Source organism: Chamaea fasciata, unplaced genomic scaffold (assembly GCF_029207755.1).
Source record: "Chamaea fasciata isolate MVZ Bird 193981 ecotype frontalis unplaced genomic scaffold, bChaFas1.0.hap1 SCAF_27, whole genome shotgun sequence".
Classification (NCBI taxonomy): Eukaryota; Metazoa; Chordata; class Aves; order Passeriformes; family Sylviidae; genus Chamaea; species Chamaea fasciata.
The window spans coordinates 2,917,098-2,937,274 of NW_027094112.1; the positions used below are offsets into that span (position 1 = coordinate 2,917,098).

Consider the following 20,177-nt stretch of genomic DNA (forward strand, 5'->3'; position numbering starts at 1 on the left):
TGAAACATGATACATGAATACATCTTAGGTATAAATGCCCTAGACCTAAAGTCATCATTTTTCTCTTTTTGTTCATTATATCATGGCTGGAAATCAGTCTGGCCAAGTTCTTGTGTTTAAAATGAGCAAATGTCCTGTATTCAACACTTCACTGAATGTCAGCAGAAGTAGGACTATGCAATGAACTTAAAGCAAATGCAAACGTGTGTTAGGTGGTTCTTCCAAGAGTTAAAAATGTGAGAAGGAGCACATCAAAAATTATAATTTACAACATTCAGGCTGTTTAACCTAAAAACCTATTCCAAGCAAACTATATTTAAGAAAAAGTAAACACAACAACTTCTCATATTGAAATGAAGCTCTTCCCTGTTTCTTCCAGTATATTTGTGAAACAAAATGTAGAGCTCCTTGTTTTGGAAAGGGGAGGAAAAAAGCTGCCCTAACCCTAATGATTTCCCTGCAGAGACTGCAAAGCAGAACTACTGAGCTACAGTTTCTGGATTTACTCACTTTATACAGTGAGCAAAGGGAAGAGGAATAATGACAGCAAAATGTAAAAAGTCTGAAAAACCCTTGGAAAAGACGACAGCCAAAGTTTCAAATATGGATGGAGGCAGAAGCAGGTTTTAATTACACCATTGTTAGAAATAAACTGCAGAAAGGCTTGTCAGGTTGCTATTCATTGTAGTCTTGTCTATCACCATTTGTTGTCAGGCTCAAAAATTAGGTAGATATGAGAGGTTTTCGCATAAAAGTTGTAAAATATTGTCACCAACCCACCCCCACACACCCATTTTATTTCACACTGACAAAAGCTGAGATGAATGAGTTGTCTGGCCCTTCCCACTTTGTATAGTCATTGGCTGGCTTGGTTCTAAAAGGGATTTTAAAAAGGGGAATAATGTGCCTTTGCCTGGGATCTGAGACTGTCAGGGTGCTGAAAAGCTGATCTGTGAGCTGCCACCATGCAGATCTCCTGGGCTGTGTGTGCTGTCTGTGTCGTGACACAAATCACATTTCAGCCTGTACAAGGCTGGCAGATGTTTAAAAATGATGCTACAGAAATCATTCCTGAGATCACTGAAAATACAGAAACCCCGATGGAGCCGACTTTCAGCAACAACAACACAATGAATCAGGCAAAACATGGAGGAAGACACATACAGCAAACTCCAGACCTTAACGGTAAGAAAAATATTATTGTTTTAGATCGGAGCAGACAATTGGTAAAGAATACTTGTTATCATATATGTTTGTTTATTAACACTTTTGGGTGTGACACAACTGTTTTAAGTGATAGGGATTTACATCTGCTGAAAGAAGTATGTTGAAGAAGTATCTGTTGAAGAAGTATGAATATAAACATTAGAAAGAATATATTGGAGTTTACTGATGCAAACATCATCTCTCTCTGCTGAACATTGCTACTCTGCCCAGCTGCTCTCTGCAGACAGCTCCAAGAAATAAAACCTGTAGCAGATATTACTTAAGACTTCTCTGTGTTTTGTGAGGAAGTATGACCAGTTCTCTTTCCCTCTTTAATATTAGGATGGGGGAATGAGTTGACAGTGGAGACAATAATATAAATTTGTAATATTTAGGAACATCCACACCAGTTGTGACTGAGATCACACATCAAAAGTGGCACATGGAGGTTGTGTTCAGCTAGATGAGAAGTGTGCTGCTCGCTGTCCTTTGCTAACAGACAGATCTTCAGTCAGGTTCCAGCAGCCAAAAATGCTTCAAGATACATTGTCACTGATACATTGACCAAAAGTCTAATTTAGCAGTGATGCAAGACACCAGCTTTTAGAGGAGAGACAGAAGATGGAGAGCTAACAGCAAGCAGAGAAAGGTAGCTTTAAAAAAGTTTTCCACTGGAAAACAGGGCAAGCTTGGTCCTCCAGACACACAGCATAAAGCACAGAGCAACACAGCCACAGATCAAACCTAGAATTTCCACTTTGTGCATTGCAGATCTTAGCCAGCCTCCTTTTTCTCGGCACGACTGGAAGGCAGTTGTGAATTTCTGCTGCAGCTGTCATTAAGGCATTTAAAACCATAGGGTTAACAATATTTTAAAAGAAAGAAAAACAAAAGTAATGCCTTTGAGAGTGTGACCTTTGAGAGTTCCTAAAATCCTAAGAGGGGGAGCACTCTGTTCCTCCCAGGCAGCCCCAGCAACTACCAGGTCAGAGCAGGTTGGTTTTCCTCTCACCTCTCAATACCTTCAGTTTTTAAGCTCTTACTACTCTGACATCAGCTGGGAACCTGCCCCACTGATACAGGCAGATTTTTCAAAGTGGAAAGCACATTAACTTAAGAAATGAAAGACTGAAGGAGACTGGGCAGCTGTGTAAGATACACAGTGGTCTTGCATACTTACTGTGGCATCTTTAAAACACAGTTTTGGATCAAAACTATGATCCAAAGTGGCCAGACCTTTCTGGAACATATGCACCAGACCATGAGGGATTTTGCACCTGCACACTTACAGGAAGGGACATAAATGCACATAATATCACCTGTAGAGCTGAGGCAAATGCCTGGATATTTAACTGTCTGTGCATTATGGAGGTACAATACACCTTATTGAACACATTTATTTATTTACAGACATAATTTTCATAGATGCTTGGGGAACTTGGGAGTGTTAGACTAAAGTACACATAGAGCTCAGTTGCCAGTATTTTTGTCACAGCTGACAAGGACTGCTTAATTTCATTAATGCAGTCCTTCAAAGTTTTAAAAAATGAAATCTTGCTAGCTGTACTTTGACAAATATAAATATACTTTGACAAATATAAATCTGAGCACTAAAAGTCTTGTTTCTGTACTTCACAGCAAAACCAAAAATTAAAATGTCTGTACAAATACTTTTCTGTCACTAATGTCTCAGGGTCAGAATTCTCTTTTTAGCTGAACTAAACCTTGTACACAGTGAGGAGAATGGGGCTAACAGACACAGCCTTCTCTGGGAGCTCACCTTTGAAGGCTTCCACCACAAGTAGTGTTCCTGAGTTGAAACGGTCCTTTTGACTAAGAAAAGAACATTAATGTGTTTATCTAGATGCAGCAGTCTGATAAACACTTAAAAATCAAATTTTGTATCTTCCCAACAAGTGAATTGACCAAGGATGTCATTTGGGAAAAGAGACGCTTTTGGGAAAAATTATTTTCCTACAAATGGAAAGTTTTGAAATACTTAATGCTAAGAAATCTTGTATTTTCTATTGTTTCATTTGGCTATAGTTATCCATTGAAAAAAAGGAGAGGAAAAAATCTGGAAGGTTCCTAATAGCCAGAAGATGCCTCTAGCTCTCTGAGGGGAATTATGGGGGATGTGGAATTACTACAGAGAGTAGTAAACTTGGAAAAGCTGAATAGTGGGAATTCCTTAGTGCTGTTGCTACCTGTGATTTCTCTAATCCGGAACACATTATGCCAGCTAAAAATCATTTCAGGAACACTTTTTTTGTTGCAAAAGAATTTAAATCTGGAGTCAACATCTGAAGTCAATAAGAGTTAAACTAGAGCAGTGGGGGAAGATGCTGCCCACAGGTAAATGAAGCCAGGAAAATATTGCCAAAAATTCCCAGCTGCTGCTGGGGCTGGTCTCCAGAAGCTCCATTTCAGCACTGACATGAAATGTACCTGGTGGATTTTATTCACTAATTTGTACATTGTTATTCAAGGATCTTACAACTGGAGTAACTGAATAGTCAGGAGTTGCATGAGTGAGCCTTTTGAAATATTTCCCCTGAAAAATCTGCTGTTCAAGACATTCAGCTTGTATCTAGGTCAGAGAGAGATCTGCTGCAGGAACTGTCGTGGTTTGACACTGGCCCAGCATCAGACACCCACGAAAGCCACAGCTGGGCAGAGGAGAGGAAAAGTAAAAAAAATCGATCAGATTCTAACACTTATGGTCTGATAAGAGAATGAGATAAACTGAGCTGGAGGTAGCTGTTTTTCTTCTGCCTTAACTCATAAACCCTTGGAGGTTTATGAGTTGAGATAAGGAAGGAGAAAAATACTCCAAGGGCAAAACAGGCTTGGCTTAGAGGTACAAGTCACTTTATTACTAATAAAATAAGCCCTTAAAAACACCGGTGACTTTTTTACTAACAAAATCAAAGGAAGATAATGAGACGTAAAATACGCCGTTGAAAACACCAGTGATTTTATCATTAATAAAATCAGAGAAGGATAATGAGAAGTAAAATAAGCCCTTTAAAACACCTTTATTCCCCCAACCCGTTCCTCCTTCCCACTGGCAGCGCAGGGAGACAGGGCGGGGGGCGGGGGGGTTTGGTGGGTGCTTTCTCCAAGCCGGCAAGGAAAGCAGGTTGGGATTAAGGAATGAACAGGAATTCTCTGTCCCCCGTGTGCAGATGCCGCGGAGTTCAGCTGCAGGGAGATGCGCACCACTCGCTACGTGACGGACGGGCCGTGCCGCAGCCTGAAGCCGGTCAAGGAGCTGCTGTGCTCGGGCCAGTGCGAGCCCTCGCACCTCCTGCCCAACTCCATCGGCAGGGGCAAGTGGTGGCGGCAGAACGCGCTGGATTACCGCTGCATCCCCGCACACACCCGCACCCAGCGCGTCCTGATGGCCTGTCCCCACCAGGAGACTCGGACTTACAAATTCCGAGCGGCCACGTCCTGCAAGTGCAAGCGCTACACGCGCTACCACAACCAGTCCGAGCTCAAGGACTTCGGCAAGGAAAGCGCCCGGCCCCAGAAGAACAAGAAGCCGCATCTGTCCCGAGCCAGGAGCGCCAAATCCAACCAGCACGAGCTGGAAAATGCTTATTAGAAGGTGGCTCTGGGTGACACAGACTGGCAGCTCTGGATGTTTTCTGAACCATCAAAAAGGCACTCAGAGGCCACAGCATGATGTTCTGACTGCAGTAGGTTCCAATTCCTTCTGCTAAGCTGGGTCAAAGGCTCACATAAGCAAAAATCGATCAGATTATAGCACTTATGGTCTGATAAGAGAATGAGAGAAAGCGAGCTGGAGGTGGCTGAGGAACCCCTTGGTGGCCCATGCGAGTTTGTGTGTCCTGTGCGAGTAGGAAGGCAGAGGGAAGTGAAGCTGTTGTGGTGACAATCACGCTTTGCTAGAAATCATTCCACTCACTTTATGTGAAAAGAATACTGAGATCCCTTTCCCAGGCAGTGATGCAGGACAAACTTGCAATTAGGGAAGCACCAGGAGAGTTAGCACTCTCTGAGAGAGCCACAGAAAGTTAGGGGTAGCAGGGATTTCAAGATATGGTGAATGAAGTCAAATTGTTGGAAAATTAACACACTGTCAGATGTCCTCATGCACCAGGTGTTTCCTCTCAAACACAGAAATCAAAATATGACACCAGTGTTCTCCAAACGGAAGTAAAAGTGTGACAAATCTATTTCACACTTTTAATTCAAAGATTATGGGGTCGACAAATTCAAAACTGAGATTTGGCAACTAAAACCATATTGACTTAGGAACAATGATTTGGTTTAGGGACAATTCAACAAATTCTCCTAAGCGGAGCAGGTTTGTGAAAAAGATGCTCCTCTCAAACCAGATAACCTCACTGATGTTTGTCCTGTAAACAGCTAACATTATACATAGTTTAACATAGAAGATGCTGATTATTCCTTATTTCCTAGAACACGTTTGACTTTAATATCAGCTTAGATACGTCCATTTACATTTTCTATTCTGTAGAGTTTGGATTATCTGGCCACACACTCTGTAGCACTAAAACTGTGCAAACCAAGCTCTGGGAGTAAGGTGGTGGTTCTGCATTAAAAGTGAGCCTCTGCTAAGTCATGAATTCCTCTAGGAAAATCTTTAGGACATGCAGCTTTGATAAGTCTTTTGTTTGGCAGAAACTTTCCTTTACTTAGCTTCTCAACACTCAGACTAATGTTTGTGTTTTTACATTAAAGAATATTGTTAGAAAGTGAATTGTCACATACTTTATACAGCCTGTAGAATTTATGCTGAATTAATATAAACTGTGGAAATTTGCAATGTTGATAGATTTTTCAGTTATTTTATGTGGGACCAGAACCTAGAGAGAAAAGGTATCATTTCAGAGAGTGAATTACGTATTTATTTTTTTCCAGAAATTATTTATGCAATATTTTACCTTGTAGAGAACGAGAAGTAATACTGCTTTAAAAATAGTAGTCTGTTATTTTTAATTTTAAATACATTGTTAATAAAGTAGAAACAATGATTAATTATAGAAAGACTCGTTGATTTTCAGCTACCGTATAAAGCTGATCTCCTGCAAAGCCAGGGATCTACAGAAGAGTCAGGGTTGCCAAGTCCAGTCTCTGTGGTCAAAACTGTTGAGATTCTTAATTCCAACAACCTACACATCCCTAAAGAAACTCCATCCTGGAACTCCTTGCTCTGGTACAGGATGTTTCTCATGGAAAAGGTCTTCCTGGGCAGATAAGTAGCTCAGAATTATTTCCCTATTCTCATTTCTGCTTCCCCTGGGCATTTCCTGATTCGTATGTTCACAGCCAGATAAAGCCACCAAAGCAAACAGTAAATCTGTGACCTGTCAATCAAGAGTTCTTGATTGAAATCTGATTGCTTCAGATTTCTTTTATTAAAAAAAAAAGAAAGAAAAAAGAAGAAGTGTGGAATCCCCTTGCAAGTGCTGCCAAGCAACAGTTTAAATATTTTACAGTTTGGTACTGTAGACCTATGCTCATTTTCATTTAGTCTTTAAGAAACATTTTCCAATAAAGTCAGAGAAAACTGAGCCTGGGCTGCATATAGCATGCAGGTCTTTCAGTGCAGATGTAAAGATGAGCAGCTTTTTCAAGACACACAGTATATAAGTTGTCATTTCCTTACTTGATACATCATATAAAAACCCAAAATAAACCATTGTCACAACTGCGACAACATTTTCCAGACTTATCTCTGACTTCATGAATTTGACACTTGGGGCTTCATTTTCAGAATTCAGTATGAGCACCTGCAAGCACTGCTGAAGGGAGAAAAGCAGTTCAGTTCTCTGGAAAGCTGCTCCACAGTCTCTCAAGCATCTAAAGTCAATGAAATATTGTTTTTTTAATATTGGTTGTGATTAGCCAGTGAAAGAGACTTGCTCCACTTCATCTCAGACTTCATCCTGGATTTCAGGCAATTCAGAAGCAGCAGGCCTGCTTCAGGGGAACCAGTAATGTCTTTCTCCCAAATATTTCACCTAGAAAAGGTCCTCTTACCCCAAAAAACGTTGTCCCATACAGTTCTTGTCAACCAAAAGTGCCAACGTTTCCTGCTGTTAAACTGCCTCTCAGAATCTTGCATTTCTCTGACCCACAATGCAAGGATTCATTCTTTGCAGATTATAAAAGCTTTTACAAGAATCCCAGTGGGTGAAGAGTCCTGGGGCACTTTTACCGCTGTATTTCCTGCTAACACACATCCAGTTTGCAGTGACTTCTCATTGGTTTTACCAATGAGCTTCAAGGTGGGTGAGATGAGCAGTTGCAGATATGACTGGTCCTCTGTAATCTTACTCCTGAAAGAGTCACCTCCAACCACCACTTTTGCAATTTATGTTATCGGCAGAGGAATGGGAAACAGTGTTTTACTAACAGCTGGAAAAATCATAATATAGGATGTTTCAGAGGTAGACTGCCACATTCTCCTCCACCCCCACATCCATGTGGGTTCTTTTCAGAAGAATTTGGGATTGTTTATTCATTTATTCCTTTACTTTTGCAATCACCCTCCATTTTTTAACCTCTAATATAGGTGTGCATAATCTGAGAGGAGATAGCATCCCTAACTGTGGGTTTGAGAAGGTGTCTGTAGGAAATTTGAGTTTGTCTTTTACACAAAATTACATACTTTCAGTTCTTTTCAAGGAATGGACAGTAACCTGCTGTGTGCTCCTTCTACCAAAGCATTAGATAGTTTTTCTTAGAAATCATAAACTCTTCTAACAAGAGCGAATGACTTCATTGTCATTTTTGCAATAAAATAGCACAACTGTGCATTGTTTATATGCTGTGAGGTAGAAGTAGTAACAGGTCACGGCTTTTACCTTCCCTTGGCTGGAGCCAGCTGCCTGTCAGAACTGAGCAATGCCAAAATGGGCAATCCTCAGAAAAGCAGCCAAGTCACTTTTTTTCAGACAGAATTCATATTTCTCCAAATCTGCTTTTCCCCCTCGTTTTTATTTCCAATGATTTGTGTAGACCGTGGCACATTCTCTGCAATACACTCACTGGCTTAAAATAGTCACTTACTTCATTTCTTTTTCTGGCAAAAATACAATTCTGCTATTATTCAGTGAAAAATAAACCTACCAGCAGAAGAAGGATCCTGCTGGTGCCCACAAGGCCCCAAAGATTTTGCACAAGGTTCATCTTTTTAATTAGAAATTGCACAATAAAGAGCATAACTTTATCCAGTGAAGTCCTAGGCCCAGAAAACACATCACATGGGTGGCTGAGAAAGTCAGCAATGTGAAATACGGCAGGAATAAACATGTATTTTTTTAGCCATATGACATCAACTTATAATTAGCTTGTTTCACTCAAATTAGTGCAGCATATGGGCACACAGAACAACTTTTCTATAATAAACAGCCTTGAAAGCCTTAAATTATCATATAACATATTTATATGTAGCTGGAGTTTGGATTGAACATGCTGTGCAGCTGAAACCTGAAATTTGATAAACTGGAACTCCCCTTGACAGGCCAGTAATGGAAGTCCACTTCTAAAATAACTCAGCATTTAAAATAAAGCCAGCACAAACTGCAGAACTTGCAGCACATGCAGCCAATGTCATTTAGTTACATTAAAACAGTGCAGCTGCTCCCCTTGCAGTCCTGGAGCCATCAAAGCACAATTCAACTCAAAGTTTTTTCAAGGGATTGACATTTCTCTTCCCAGAATTGTGGAAGCAGTGTTTAACACTCAGTGTTGGAGAGTCAAGCAGCAGAGTTCCCTGGACAAGGCTCATAGTGCCTTGTTGCCATTTCATTGAATTGGGAATATGGAGCTTTGCTGGTTTCTTTTATACTATTCACCAAAGTGAATTCTACTCTGGGTAGAGTGTAACAGACACAGTGTCTCAAGACCAAAGGGAGGAAGTAATGCTGATTCTTCTGTCTCTGTTAACCATTTCTGATGCCATATCCTGAACTGGTTATTTCTTTCAATCCTAAAAGCTTTCACTGTTCTTCTATGAGAACAAGTTCTTACTGTAAAAAGAGGATAATAAAACTAATCACTAAAACCTGAATAGAGGTAAAACTCATCAGCACATGCCCTGTTAATTCTGAAGTAAATGTCTAACAAACACAAAGAGAACACAAACACAAACATCTCACCTTTACCACATCATGGTGTACAGATAAACTGAACACTTTCAGGGATGGGGCAGCTGCAGTTTCTTTGGACAACCTCCCACAGTAAAGAATTTCACCACCCCCACAGTAAAGAATTTCTTCCTAAAATCTAACCCTCTTCCAGTTTAAATCCATTACCCCCAGTCTATCCCCAGAATCCCTGATGCAGAAGCCTGTCCACGTTTCCTGTAGCCCCTATTTAGGTGTTGGAAGTCTGCTCTAAGTTCTTCTGGAGCCATAAACATCCATTTTAGCCCTCCCAGGTGAGGCACTGTGTGATCTGAATCTCTTTTTTTTTTGCCCTATATTGGCCATTTAGATTACAGCTGATACCAGTGGGCCTGTCATGACACTTGGGAGCTCTCACCTTACATGGAAATTGTGAATTTTCTTATGAACTTGAGAACACATTGGTGTCCAGAAGGGTATTACATCATTTTCATCTCAAAGGAGAGTAGCCCCAAGTCCGTGACTGAGTCCTGAGTCCCAAACCCTTGACTGAGTCACAAATCCAAAGTCATGTATGTCCCCACTGAAGGCTCCCACATCAGGCTGTCTGGGGCATTCACCCTGAGGCTCGAGCTTTCTAGTTCATGGCTTTCCAGGCAATTTAAATACACTCTCAAACCAAGGAATAACAGAGTATTTATTTCATGGTTATCAAGCCCCTGAATTAAACAGACATCATTATCACTCCACCAACAATTTAATGCTTTCAGCGGGAGGTTATTTCAATTAAGAAAACAGCTCAGCTCTGGCTAAATAAATAAGTGATGTCACTCTTCATTCAGACCTCCAGATTCTTTGGTGTAAAAACTTCCCTTAGGAGAGCTTTTGGGACACGGTGGCTCCTCTGAGACTATTTACATCTCTCAATTTCTCTAATCTCTTCTTCCTTCCTTCCTCCTGTCTATTTCCTTCCCTTTCACTATAAACTGGCCAGTGTTTAACTCTAATGCTTCCAGTCTGCCCAACATGCTTTTAGAATTGGGTGGTTGTTGGTTTGTTGTTTTGTTGGGGTTTTTTTTATAACCAGAAATAAGGCTTAATTTAAGGTAATTACTTTCCCATTTGGAGAGTTTTGCTATTTGCAGGGCCTTATTTTTTTTCCCTAGTCAAATTAGCAGGAGAAGTTAGTTTTAAAAGTGATAGTTTTCTCCTAAAATTGTTCTTCAGGTTAAGGGTAGCATTCAAAACCAGAAACTTTTCACTCCTGTTGAATTTCTGCATGTCTAGAAACAAAAGTAGTGCTGTTAGGAGATTATTGAAGATGGGAGGAAGAGGACAAACAATGGAATAGACTTCCAGTGAAAATACGTGTGTATTTAAGCCTGATCACCAATTAGTATGGGCTTCCAAATAAATCAATTATTCTTTAAATCAGAGGTGTCCAGAGTCCTCCTAGGAGTCAAAAATGTGCCCATTGGAAAAGATACTTTTCTCTAGAACTGTTTTTTTTCCAGTAACATCTCTACTATGGCGTTGAGAACTCACAATCAGTCTAAGGATTGAACTTGCACTGGCAGTGAACAACAGGACTTTGTGGAATGAAAAGTGTTAAAAATGCAAATATTCAACAGAGCATTGTCCACTGATAGGAGTAAGTGAATAGGCATCTTTAGTGGGAAAACTGGCCTAATTTCAGAATCCAAGCATCATCCCCTCAGACAAATCCCTTTCTTCTATTTGGAGTGCTGTCCGTCTAACCTGGAAGGATTTGAACTAGTTTTTCATTATTTGGGGGGTTTGGAACCTCAAAGGGACCATTGGATGTGTGCAACTGGTTTGTAGCACAGTCTGAGTTGGCAGTTTGCATGTGAGCAATAAACTCAGCCCATATCCAATTTACTTTTAAGCTACACAGCCCTCAAATCTATAATTCTGGTTTGGTCAGCAGTGAAAGCACCCTGTATTTACTGAAAAACACCATTATTATTCTGGAGTATGTGTTACATATAGACATACGAAAGGACCTTGAATTTACTTGTATTTCTCTGCAAACAGTGGAAATATAAATTCTAATATATATTTAGAGTGCAGATAGAATGACACAGGCCAAAGGATATTCATGCAAACGTTTTTTATGGGTGGTCTTTAGGAAAATGACAGTTATGGTCAAACTTATTTGGACCTGGCTCTTCAGGGAGACCTCACACACAAGTCTGGTGAAAGGCTGGTTCAGAAAACTTTTTCAAAAATAAAAAATAAAAAATAAATTAAAAAAAAACAAACAACAACAACAAAAAAAACCTAAGTAAGAAGAAAGTAATGTCCAAGAGATAACTGCAACTGATATGGGTTTCTGTGGAGCTGTTCTGATTTTTGATATCTGGCTCCTAAGACAGTACTTAAAGGACAATTACCCAGATTGCATTAATGCAGTTTAAAAAAAGATCTACGTATCAAAGGCTAAAAAGCCATACTAATCAGCCAGAATAAATATATTTAGCAGTAATAACAGAAGGATTCTTTACATCTGCAGCCCATGGCAATTTAAAATTAGTTTATTTTCAAAAATTTCACTCTGAGTTACTGGGCAGTATATAGACATACTGAGCTCCAAGTAGCACACACATAAAGGATATAGATGTGAAAGAAATAAATGGAAGTAGAATAGGATAATACATTGAAATTGCGTGGCAATGTATTTGTAAAGGAAGAAAAGCAGCTGGAATATTGGCGAGGCAAATCAGAAAAGTTTAAATGGATCTGAGTGACTAAGTCCATTTTGTTTGACTGACCAAAGCCTTGAGTCCCGTGCATGCTTGGTGTTTTGTGTCCTAAATTACAATATCTGGCAAAAAAAAATGGGGTTTGTCTTTGATCCTCAGTTAAAGCAGACTGAGAAAATCCCTTCATAATTGGTTAATAGTTCATGGGGCAAAAACTGTTGTTGTAGCACAATCTGTGGGAACAACACAGGAGAAACATTTCCTGCAGAAAGAATGCTGAAGTTTAATTACTACACATCACATGAGGGAGAGTTTCAATTTTTAGGGCCCTGTGTTCAGGCAGTTACTAGGTAGCCAGCTTGTAGTGGAATATTGATGCTTTAGACTAATCTCTGCTGTGCCAGAGAACAGTGGCGGGGCCTCATTCTCATGATGGGGTAGGAGGAATGCTACACATTTCTTAGGTCTTATCATCATGTACATTGCTATGGCAGGCAGTTTAATTAATAACTGTCGACATCTTGTCATTTATCATTACCCAAACAGGAGGTAAGGACCCTTCCATGTGCATGCTGTACAAATAAATTAAAGTTGTCTCCCCCAGTCTCACGGGTTTGCTGCTGTCACTCACTCGTGTTGTCCTTCCTGCAGTTCAAAGAATTGCATCTTATCTTGCTCCCAGGACTGGGCAGCTATTTGTGTCCTGTAAAACAAAAGCACATGCAAGCCTGGTGGATAAACGACCAGCAGTATTGCTGGGGAGAATTAAATTATTGAGTTCAGCAGAAAATATTTACCACTAGATTTTAAATGTACAACATGGAAGAATGTTTCATGAGCAAAGAAATGCAGAAACACCACAATGACGTCAAAATAAGCTTTTTCACTGACTTCAAATGTCATCAGAGCCATATCTTATTTTCATATCACAAAGCTCAATACTAACTAGTTCAGTGTAAGTAAATTGCTCATCTTTCTATGGAATCACATGCTGCACATAGGAACACCCAGAATGGCTCTGAATACTAGACAAGATTTTGTTTCCAACAAGTCAAGCTTTAAAAAGTTTCTCTCTGTGAATGCTTTGATTCTTAATAGCAGTTTGCAGGAAAAAACAATTCCAACTGAAATGAGAGAGGTAGTGTGATAGACACACTTCCAAACACAATCCATTTTTGGTAAATAAAAATAAAAAGTTTATTAGATGTACTCTATCATCAGGGACACAGCATGCCAGGGACTGCACACAGGGAAACAGAAGCCCCACAGATTGTGTCACTTAAGTTTAAAATAACCCCAAACTCTGCATAATACAGAGTTTACTCTGAATAATACACTGAATTGTGAGAGGTTTTCATGTTAATTTGTGATTGCAGACAGAGCTCCCAGTGTCTGCCCAAGACAAATGATGGAGCATCTCTGTTTTCACTCTGCAGGCACCTCTGGCTGATAGATGGAGCTGCCTCAGCCGTGGCTCCTGAAGGGCAGCAGGAAGTGAAGGATTCCTGCAGGGACTGCCAGAACCTCCCAGGCAGAACCTCCCAGGCAGAAGAAGAGTGCTGGCTGCCTTTAAAGAATCATATTAAGCTGCAACTCTCTAAGGTATTTGTTAAAGGCACCAGGCTGATTCAGGCCACACTTTCATCAGGAAAAGAGTTAAGAAAATTGTGGCACATGGCATTATGAGCCTATCAGCTCTGTCCCTTAGACTGACCCTACGTGCAGGAGAGCTTCTGCAGCACTGGGGAATGTGTCTGTGTCAAACAACACACCAAATTTTCATGAAGAGAACACATGCTCAAACACCAGCACACAGATAAGTGCAAACAAGAAAATGGTGCACCAGAGCTTGTGAGATCCTCTTGGCTAAACTGTCACAGGGACAAAAAGCAACAGGCATGAGATGGACCAAAGGAAAGAGACCTTTCCCATGGCAGCCTGAGCAGAAGCCCATGGCAGACCTAAGGCTCAGGTGTCAAAGAGCTGAACTGTGAGTGCATTTTAATAACGTGAGATGTGGTAATTCTGGCCCCTTCTGGCTGCAGTAAATTGCCCTGTTTGGCTGGAGCCAAGCTGAAATAGCACGTTGGGCATGCATCAGGAAATTACCTCAGAATATACGAAGCCTCAGCCTCTAGGTGATAAGTAAGGGCCCAACAAATTAATCTCATCATCTGCATTCATCTTTGGATGCTGCTCTGTGCCAGGCCACAGTGTGTGGGCTGGAGCCTATTTTTTTTCATTTGTCTAACTTAAATTGGTAGTTTGAGTTACTATGATACAAATGTTCTATTCTGTGCTGTCTGCATGGTAGATTGTTCTTACTGAAATAGGAAGAATTATCATGTCATATTTTACAGACATGTGGACAAATGATTATGAGCCTTCTTTTGTCAACATAGCTTGAATCGTACATTATATAAGTCTGCTGAAGGGAATTTATGGACATTCTCAGTCTATTTTCCTTTAATGGCAAGTATTTTTATTAATAATTGTAACTTATTTATTATTCATTCAGCCATTCAGAATCCACTCACTTCCACAGCCTATCTCTGAATCGCATTCCTCACTGTATTATTAAGGCCTTTCAAGATCAAAAATCACATCTAAGTGAAATGGAAAAAAGAGTTGCCTTAGACTCATGATTGGAACTTAGTATGCTATTAAAAAGTTTAAAAAAATAAAAAAAAAACCACATTACTTCACATTACTTTAGAGAGAATAATTCATCCTCCATTTCAAAGAAACACATTTCTTTTGCCAAAATATGTCAGTAAATTTTGCTCTCCTCTGAATGTTTCAGCAGCAGAAAGAACAGAGTCATTACAACTCTTCCTTTCTTCCCTGACACCCACAGTAACTGTATTGCAGACATAAGGAGGACAGGCAAACCTTTCTTTTGCCTCTATTCTATCTTTCTTGTGCTCATTTTAGAGGTAGCAAATGGAGGATCCAGGTGTTTTCTCCAAACCTGTTATTTATTCTGAAAACTAAATGCTTTAAGGCACAGGAAGACCAATTTGTGTGCAGAGTTTTCACTCTTCAATAAATTTATGTACATGTGTTCAAGACAAAAAGACCCCGCAGATTACTGTGAGAAATAATCCTTTTATTGCAATATCAGTCCTTAATGATTACTTTACAATATTTGGCAAATGATAAAAATCATGAAAATAACCAGAGAAGACTATATGTAATATAACTGATTTTCCAGCTCCTTTTCCTTGTCCTGCAAACAGTAGCTAACAATGTATTAGTAACTCATCCCTGAATGGTGGTTACACATGACAGATGTACCAAAAGTTAATTTTCTATTTTTCTCTACCTTCTAGAAAAGGGGAAATAATTCCTCTTGGATGAAATCTAAGGCATGCACAGATGGGAGTACACGTGATTTTCACTGGTACAAATGTGAATATTTCTATTGTAAGACTCTTATTAATTTTGTTTCTTCTATCCTTTATATTTGGCAATAGATTTTTACTCCACAAAACCATTGAATCAAATGCCTCTCAAGTAAGAACACCCTGCTGGTATAAGCCCATGGAAGGAGGCTGCCAGGCAAAAGTCTGTGGAAGATGACACAAAAGAAAAAAAGAGGTTTCCTTGTGCCAGTGGGTTTTATTGCAGGAGAATCAGTTTATGGAAGGATTCTCTCTGAAACATTCCTCAATCTCTTACTCAAATCTATTACATAGTCCTCAATTCTTACTATAGTAAGAATTACTTGCCTTCCAAAGTGAGCTGGAGTCCTTAGGTGTGCTGACTGCCTAGGAAGAAACAGCAGCAGAGAGCAAATTGCATAAAAGAAAGACCCTGTGCAGGATTAACTCTGCTGGAAGCCTAGGAGATTGGAAAATATATCATTACATATCATAATTAGTGAAAAACCTCAACCTCCCAGTTATCTGAAGGCCTAGGACTGACTCCTGTGGTGAGATGGCCTTTGGGGAGAGGAAATTCTTACTCCTGCTAACACAGATCTAAAGGTGGTCAAGGTATGAGAAGTTACAAATCAAAGACGATTTTTTTCTTTGCTTCAGTAGTTAAAAGAAGTTTAACACTTTAAACTAAGAACAATTCTTCATGTTCTAAGAGAAATTCAATATGTTCATGCATATTTGGATGGCTAAACAAATTGAAGCATAAAATGTCCACTATTTCAGCACAGTGGGTGAGGTAAAGCTACTACCTTAAAAGTTTTTTAAAAAAATTAAGTGGCCCTTAAAACCTACACAGACTAGGATTTAGTCCATGATCCCCTACTGATGATACATAAACCCAACTGATTTATAGATGGCCTTCCAATGTTAATGTGATAATGAAGGGGGATAGTTATTCCATCTATGAAAGTCCAAAGCTCTGGGGCACAGAACTCTACGCTTTGGCTACGGGGCCAGAAACAAATGCATTTTTGCAGGGAAAGGGGAGAGAAGAGGTCAGAAGCTGATTTATGCATCAGCCTGTACAAGAGCATAACACTTCGAAATTGTCACTGAAATAACAACTGCAGCTATAGGGACTAGAATTCAAATATTCAGAAAAGAAGTTAGTTTTCTTTTTTTCTCTGGACAAGGGAAGAATTCAGGTTTAGCTTATGCTTGCTATCCTTTTGTTTACACTTGTGTTTGCTGAAATACCCTGCAGCAGGCTTGTATTGCTCTGGCTTGGTCATCTGCCAGGCACCCACTGGGGTCACTGTGACATCTCAGAAAACACCAGACTGGTGAATTCACAAAGTTTGCTCCTTGCTCCAGGATCATGTTGGTAGAACACTCTCTTCTCTGCATGTTTCCTCCTGCTGGGTTGGCTCCTGGGAGGGGACCAGGAGAGCCGGAGGCTTGGGACACACCCTCAGGGCTGCTACTCTTGAATGACAACCCAGCCAGTTTGGCTTCCGCAAAAATTCCTGCCTTCAAACCCTAATTACTGTGCTGGCACAGCACTCTGAGTGGTTTTTCTAATTGTTTGTATTTATTTGCAATGTCTCTACTGCACAGGGGCCGGTGATAAATATAATTCCACTCATGGCTAATTCGATGCTTTTTTGGGGGTAGAAGGGAGAGTAATTTCATGGTAAACCATAATTACTAGAACAAGAAGTACCTTAATTGCCAATCCAATCTGAGGGAGTAGCTGAGGCTCGAATCAGCCTAATTAGAATTCTACTTGTTCATAATAAATAAGTGGTAATTACTAATTGGACCTAGCCTACAGTATTCTAAAAGTGTGAATTTAATGTCAGTTTGCATTTAATTTTGGCCATTTCCTACTTGCTCTGGACTGACAGTCCAGCAGAGAAGTGAACAGAGCAGGCATCTGAGGCCTTTAAGGCTTCTCCTGCTGTTGGCTTCTAGTGGCAGAACAGACAACTTGATAATGCAATTTATCACTGTTGAGTGCTGAGCTCCTGAATATCTAATCCCAGCTGCAGGTGTAACACATAGACACCTCCAGCTACATCGTGGAAATAGTGGAAAAATCCTTTTAGCTTTTCCCTGTTCCTCACCTTTTTTGATGAAATCACACTCATTTGCCTGTTAAAAACATCTTATGTTGTGATTTGGGTCATTCATGGTTAGAAACCAGGGTTTCTGGTTGCTGCCAAATAAAAAGAGGAGTATTAGTACAATATAGTGATAGCTTGGCTCCAGCTGTTTATCAAATACATATTTAATCATATTAAATCATATTAATTAATTATTCATCATATAAATCACATCCTGCCTGAAAGGAGGCTGTAGCCATGGGGCAGCCTCTCCTCTCAGGCACCAGGGACAGGACAACAGGACAGAGCCTTGAGCTGCCTCCAGGGAGGTTTAGGCTGGACATGAGAGAGAATTTCTTCCCAGAAATGGTGATTAGACCTTGGAAGGCCCAGGGAGGTGGTGAAGTCCCTGTCCCTGGAGGTGTTTAAGGAAAGCCTGGATGTGGCACTCAGTGCCATGGTTTAGTTGATGAGGTGGTGTTGGGTCACAGGCTGGACTCAGAGGTCTTTTCCAACCTAAGTGATCCTGTGACAGCAGAAGGATATCTGCCACTCTTCTCCCCACATTTTACTGACCCACAGAACTGAGATATTCTTATAGGCCTGAAACAACACAACCAGTTACAGCCTAAACACAGCATAAACAAAGCGTCATAAAAGTATTTCTTCCAGTTTCTCCTCTGATTTTTTTTTTCCCCTAAGAACTCACTAGTTGGTAATGGGAATATTATATTAGACCTACAAACATATTCTAACTAGTGGTTGATACATGTGTTCAGCAGATTTGACAATTAGAACGTGATAGTAATAAAAATTCAGTCAGAGATTTTTCATTTCCAGTGAACTTTACCAGTCTACTAATCTTTGCCACTAATTGGGAACTAAGATTTGTTAATTACAGCAGGCATAGGTGCAGCAGCTTTGTATCTTAGAAAGTCCCCTAGAAAACATGGGTAAGAAGCAACTGTGGGAATCAGAACAGAAATATTGTGGCGTCAACCTGGTCTTGCAGGGCTCTCTCTAATGAGTAACAGTAAAAAGTAGAGTTAACCAGTCAGACTAACTGGCCAAGAGACAAATATCCTACCCAAACCCCAAATGTCAGGGTGCTCCAATCTGTCAGTAGCCCCATATCCTCCTAGCTACAGCTGCCCACAGTATAACACAGACTCTGGAATCAGTAGCTCCTCTTGACCCCATTTTTAGCTTGCTTTCTTTTTCTTTTTTTTTTTTTTCTTTTTCTTTTTTTTTTTTTTCTCTTTTTTTTTCTTTTTTTTTTTTTTTTGTTTCCCAGTTTTGAGTCCTTCAGAAATAAATAGAATTCCTTGGGTTTTTTGGTTTTTTTTCTTAGATCAGCTTCTGTTCTCATAGCTTTTGGGCAAATACTTCCTTATTTGCTAGAGGGCTTAAGGCCCTGGGAACCCAGCAAGGGGCAAGTGGAAGAGCTGCTCACACTCTTTCTTACCAAGCTAAAAATCACTTTTTCTATCAATCAAACCCTACATGAGGCCTCCTTCAACTTACAGGCTCCTCACCTTTGTGTTATGATCCTGCCAGTCACTGTCATGGCAACCACAGAGACCATTCCAGCTGAGGGAACTGCTACTTCTCTGCGGTAGCCAGTTGCTTGACACTTAAAAAAAAAATAAATTTAAAAAAAGCATCCACTAGAATTTTTTTTTTTTTAATCATGCATGGAACTAAAAATAGTAAATGTAGTACTCAAGAAAATGTGAAAATCAAATTTTTTCTCCATAAACCATAAGTGTTGCATCCTGAGTCACAGCAGGAACCATGGTGCCTCACTGTCTTTGAGCAACAAACCACAGGAGTGACTGTCACAGTCACCTGCTAGCAGAGAATTTTGTTCCTCACATACATTTCTCCCACAATAGCAACAGCCCAATGACCAGAGAAAAATCATAATCTCCCCTTACCTCCAGACAACAATCTGGCAAACAGACTTGCATAATTTTCTGCAGAGACCTGCATTGGAGAAGTTATAGGGATAAAATAAAACCAAATGAGGAAAGAGCCACAAGGCAAGGACTCCAACCAGGGAGAGGGGGAGCATGAATTCAGCAAACCTGGGTGGGCTCTGTCCCTCCACCCAAAGGCCCCACAAGGCCCAGGGAGTCTCAATGTGCCCCCACTCCTGAGCTTGCCCTTGTTCTATTGCCAAAACGAGCCTCCAAAACTCTCTTTTCATAAGCCCCGAGTTGTCCTGAAGCCATGGTTTCCCTCCTCCTGTGCCATTAGCTGCAGTGTGGGGTGTCTGACTTCATGTGCTTTTTGTTGGCTCTACCCTCCAGCACTGGCCTTTCCTACAAGAATTGCTCCACCTGGGAATTTATGAAGGGCTCCCTGCGCTCAGGTGTGGGCTTCTCTCACTCCAAGGGGTTCCTCACTGCTTTTTTCTTGCCCCTCAGCTGGAAGCATCCTCCAGCTCTCAGCTGTATCACAAGGGTTGGGCAAGCAAATCCTGCCCATGGGGCTCTGGAACAGACTGTGGAAAATCCATGGAAATTCACACATTCACCAAGCAATGGACAGGTGATACAATTCAGTTATTTTTTAAAATTATTTTTATGCAAACCAAAAGAGTAATGGAGGTCCTTGATAAAGCATCTTCAT

General features: G+C 40.4%; 1 protein-coding gene and 1 long non-coding RNA gene across 3 annotated transcripts; one reads left to right on the forward strand and one right to left on the reverse strand.

Annotated features, from left to right (window-relative positions):
- The first annotated feature begins 478 nt into the window (after positions 1-478).
- Positions 479-6,316, forward strand: SOST (sclerostin). Its single transcript, XM_066204961.1, has 2 exons — positions 479-1,185; positions 4,395-6,316. The coding sequence occupies exons 1-2, from the start codon at positions 966-968 to the stop codon at positions 4,814-4,816; spliced, it is 642 nt and encodes a 213-aa protein (XP_066061058.1). The 5' UTR covers positions 479-965; the 3' UTR covers positions 4,817-6,316.
- Positions 6,317-17,570: 11,254 nt separating this feature from the next.
- On the reverse strand, positions 17,571-19,844 carry LOC136301850 (uncharacterized). 2 transcript variants are annotated; one of them, XR_010723946.1, is made up of 4 exons: positions 19,631-19,844; positions 19,481-19,529; positions 19,079-19,176; positions 17,571-17,656 (listed from the first exon to the last, which is right to left on the reverse strand). It is a non-coding gene; the product is annotated as an uncharacterized lncRNA (long non-coding RNA). The 2 variants fall into 2 exon arrangements; XR_010723945.1 differs by lacking the exon at positions 17,571-17,656 and adding an exon at positions 17,789-18,146.
- Between the last annotated feature and the right edge of the window lie 333 nt (positions 19,845-20,177).

Coding starts and splice junctions, on each gene's coding strand:
- SOST (XM_066204961.1), top strand. CDS start 966: ATGCAGATCTCCTGGGCTGTGTGTGCTGTCTGTGTCGTGACACAAATC. Junction 1,186..4,394: donor GCAAACTCCAGACCTTAACG/GTAAGAAAAATA, acceptor CCCCGTGTGCAG/ATGCCGCGGAGTTCAGCTGC.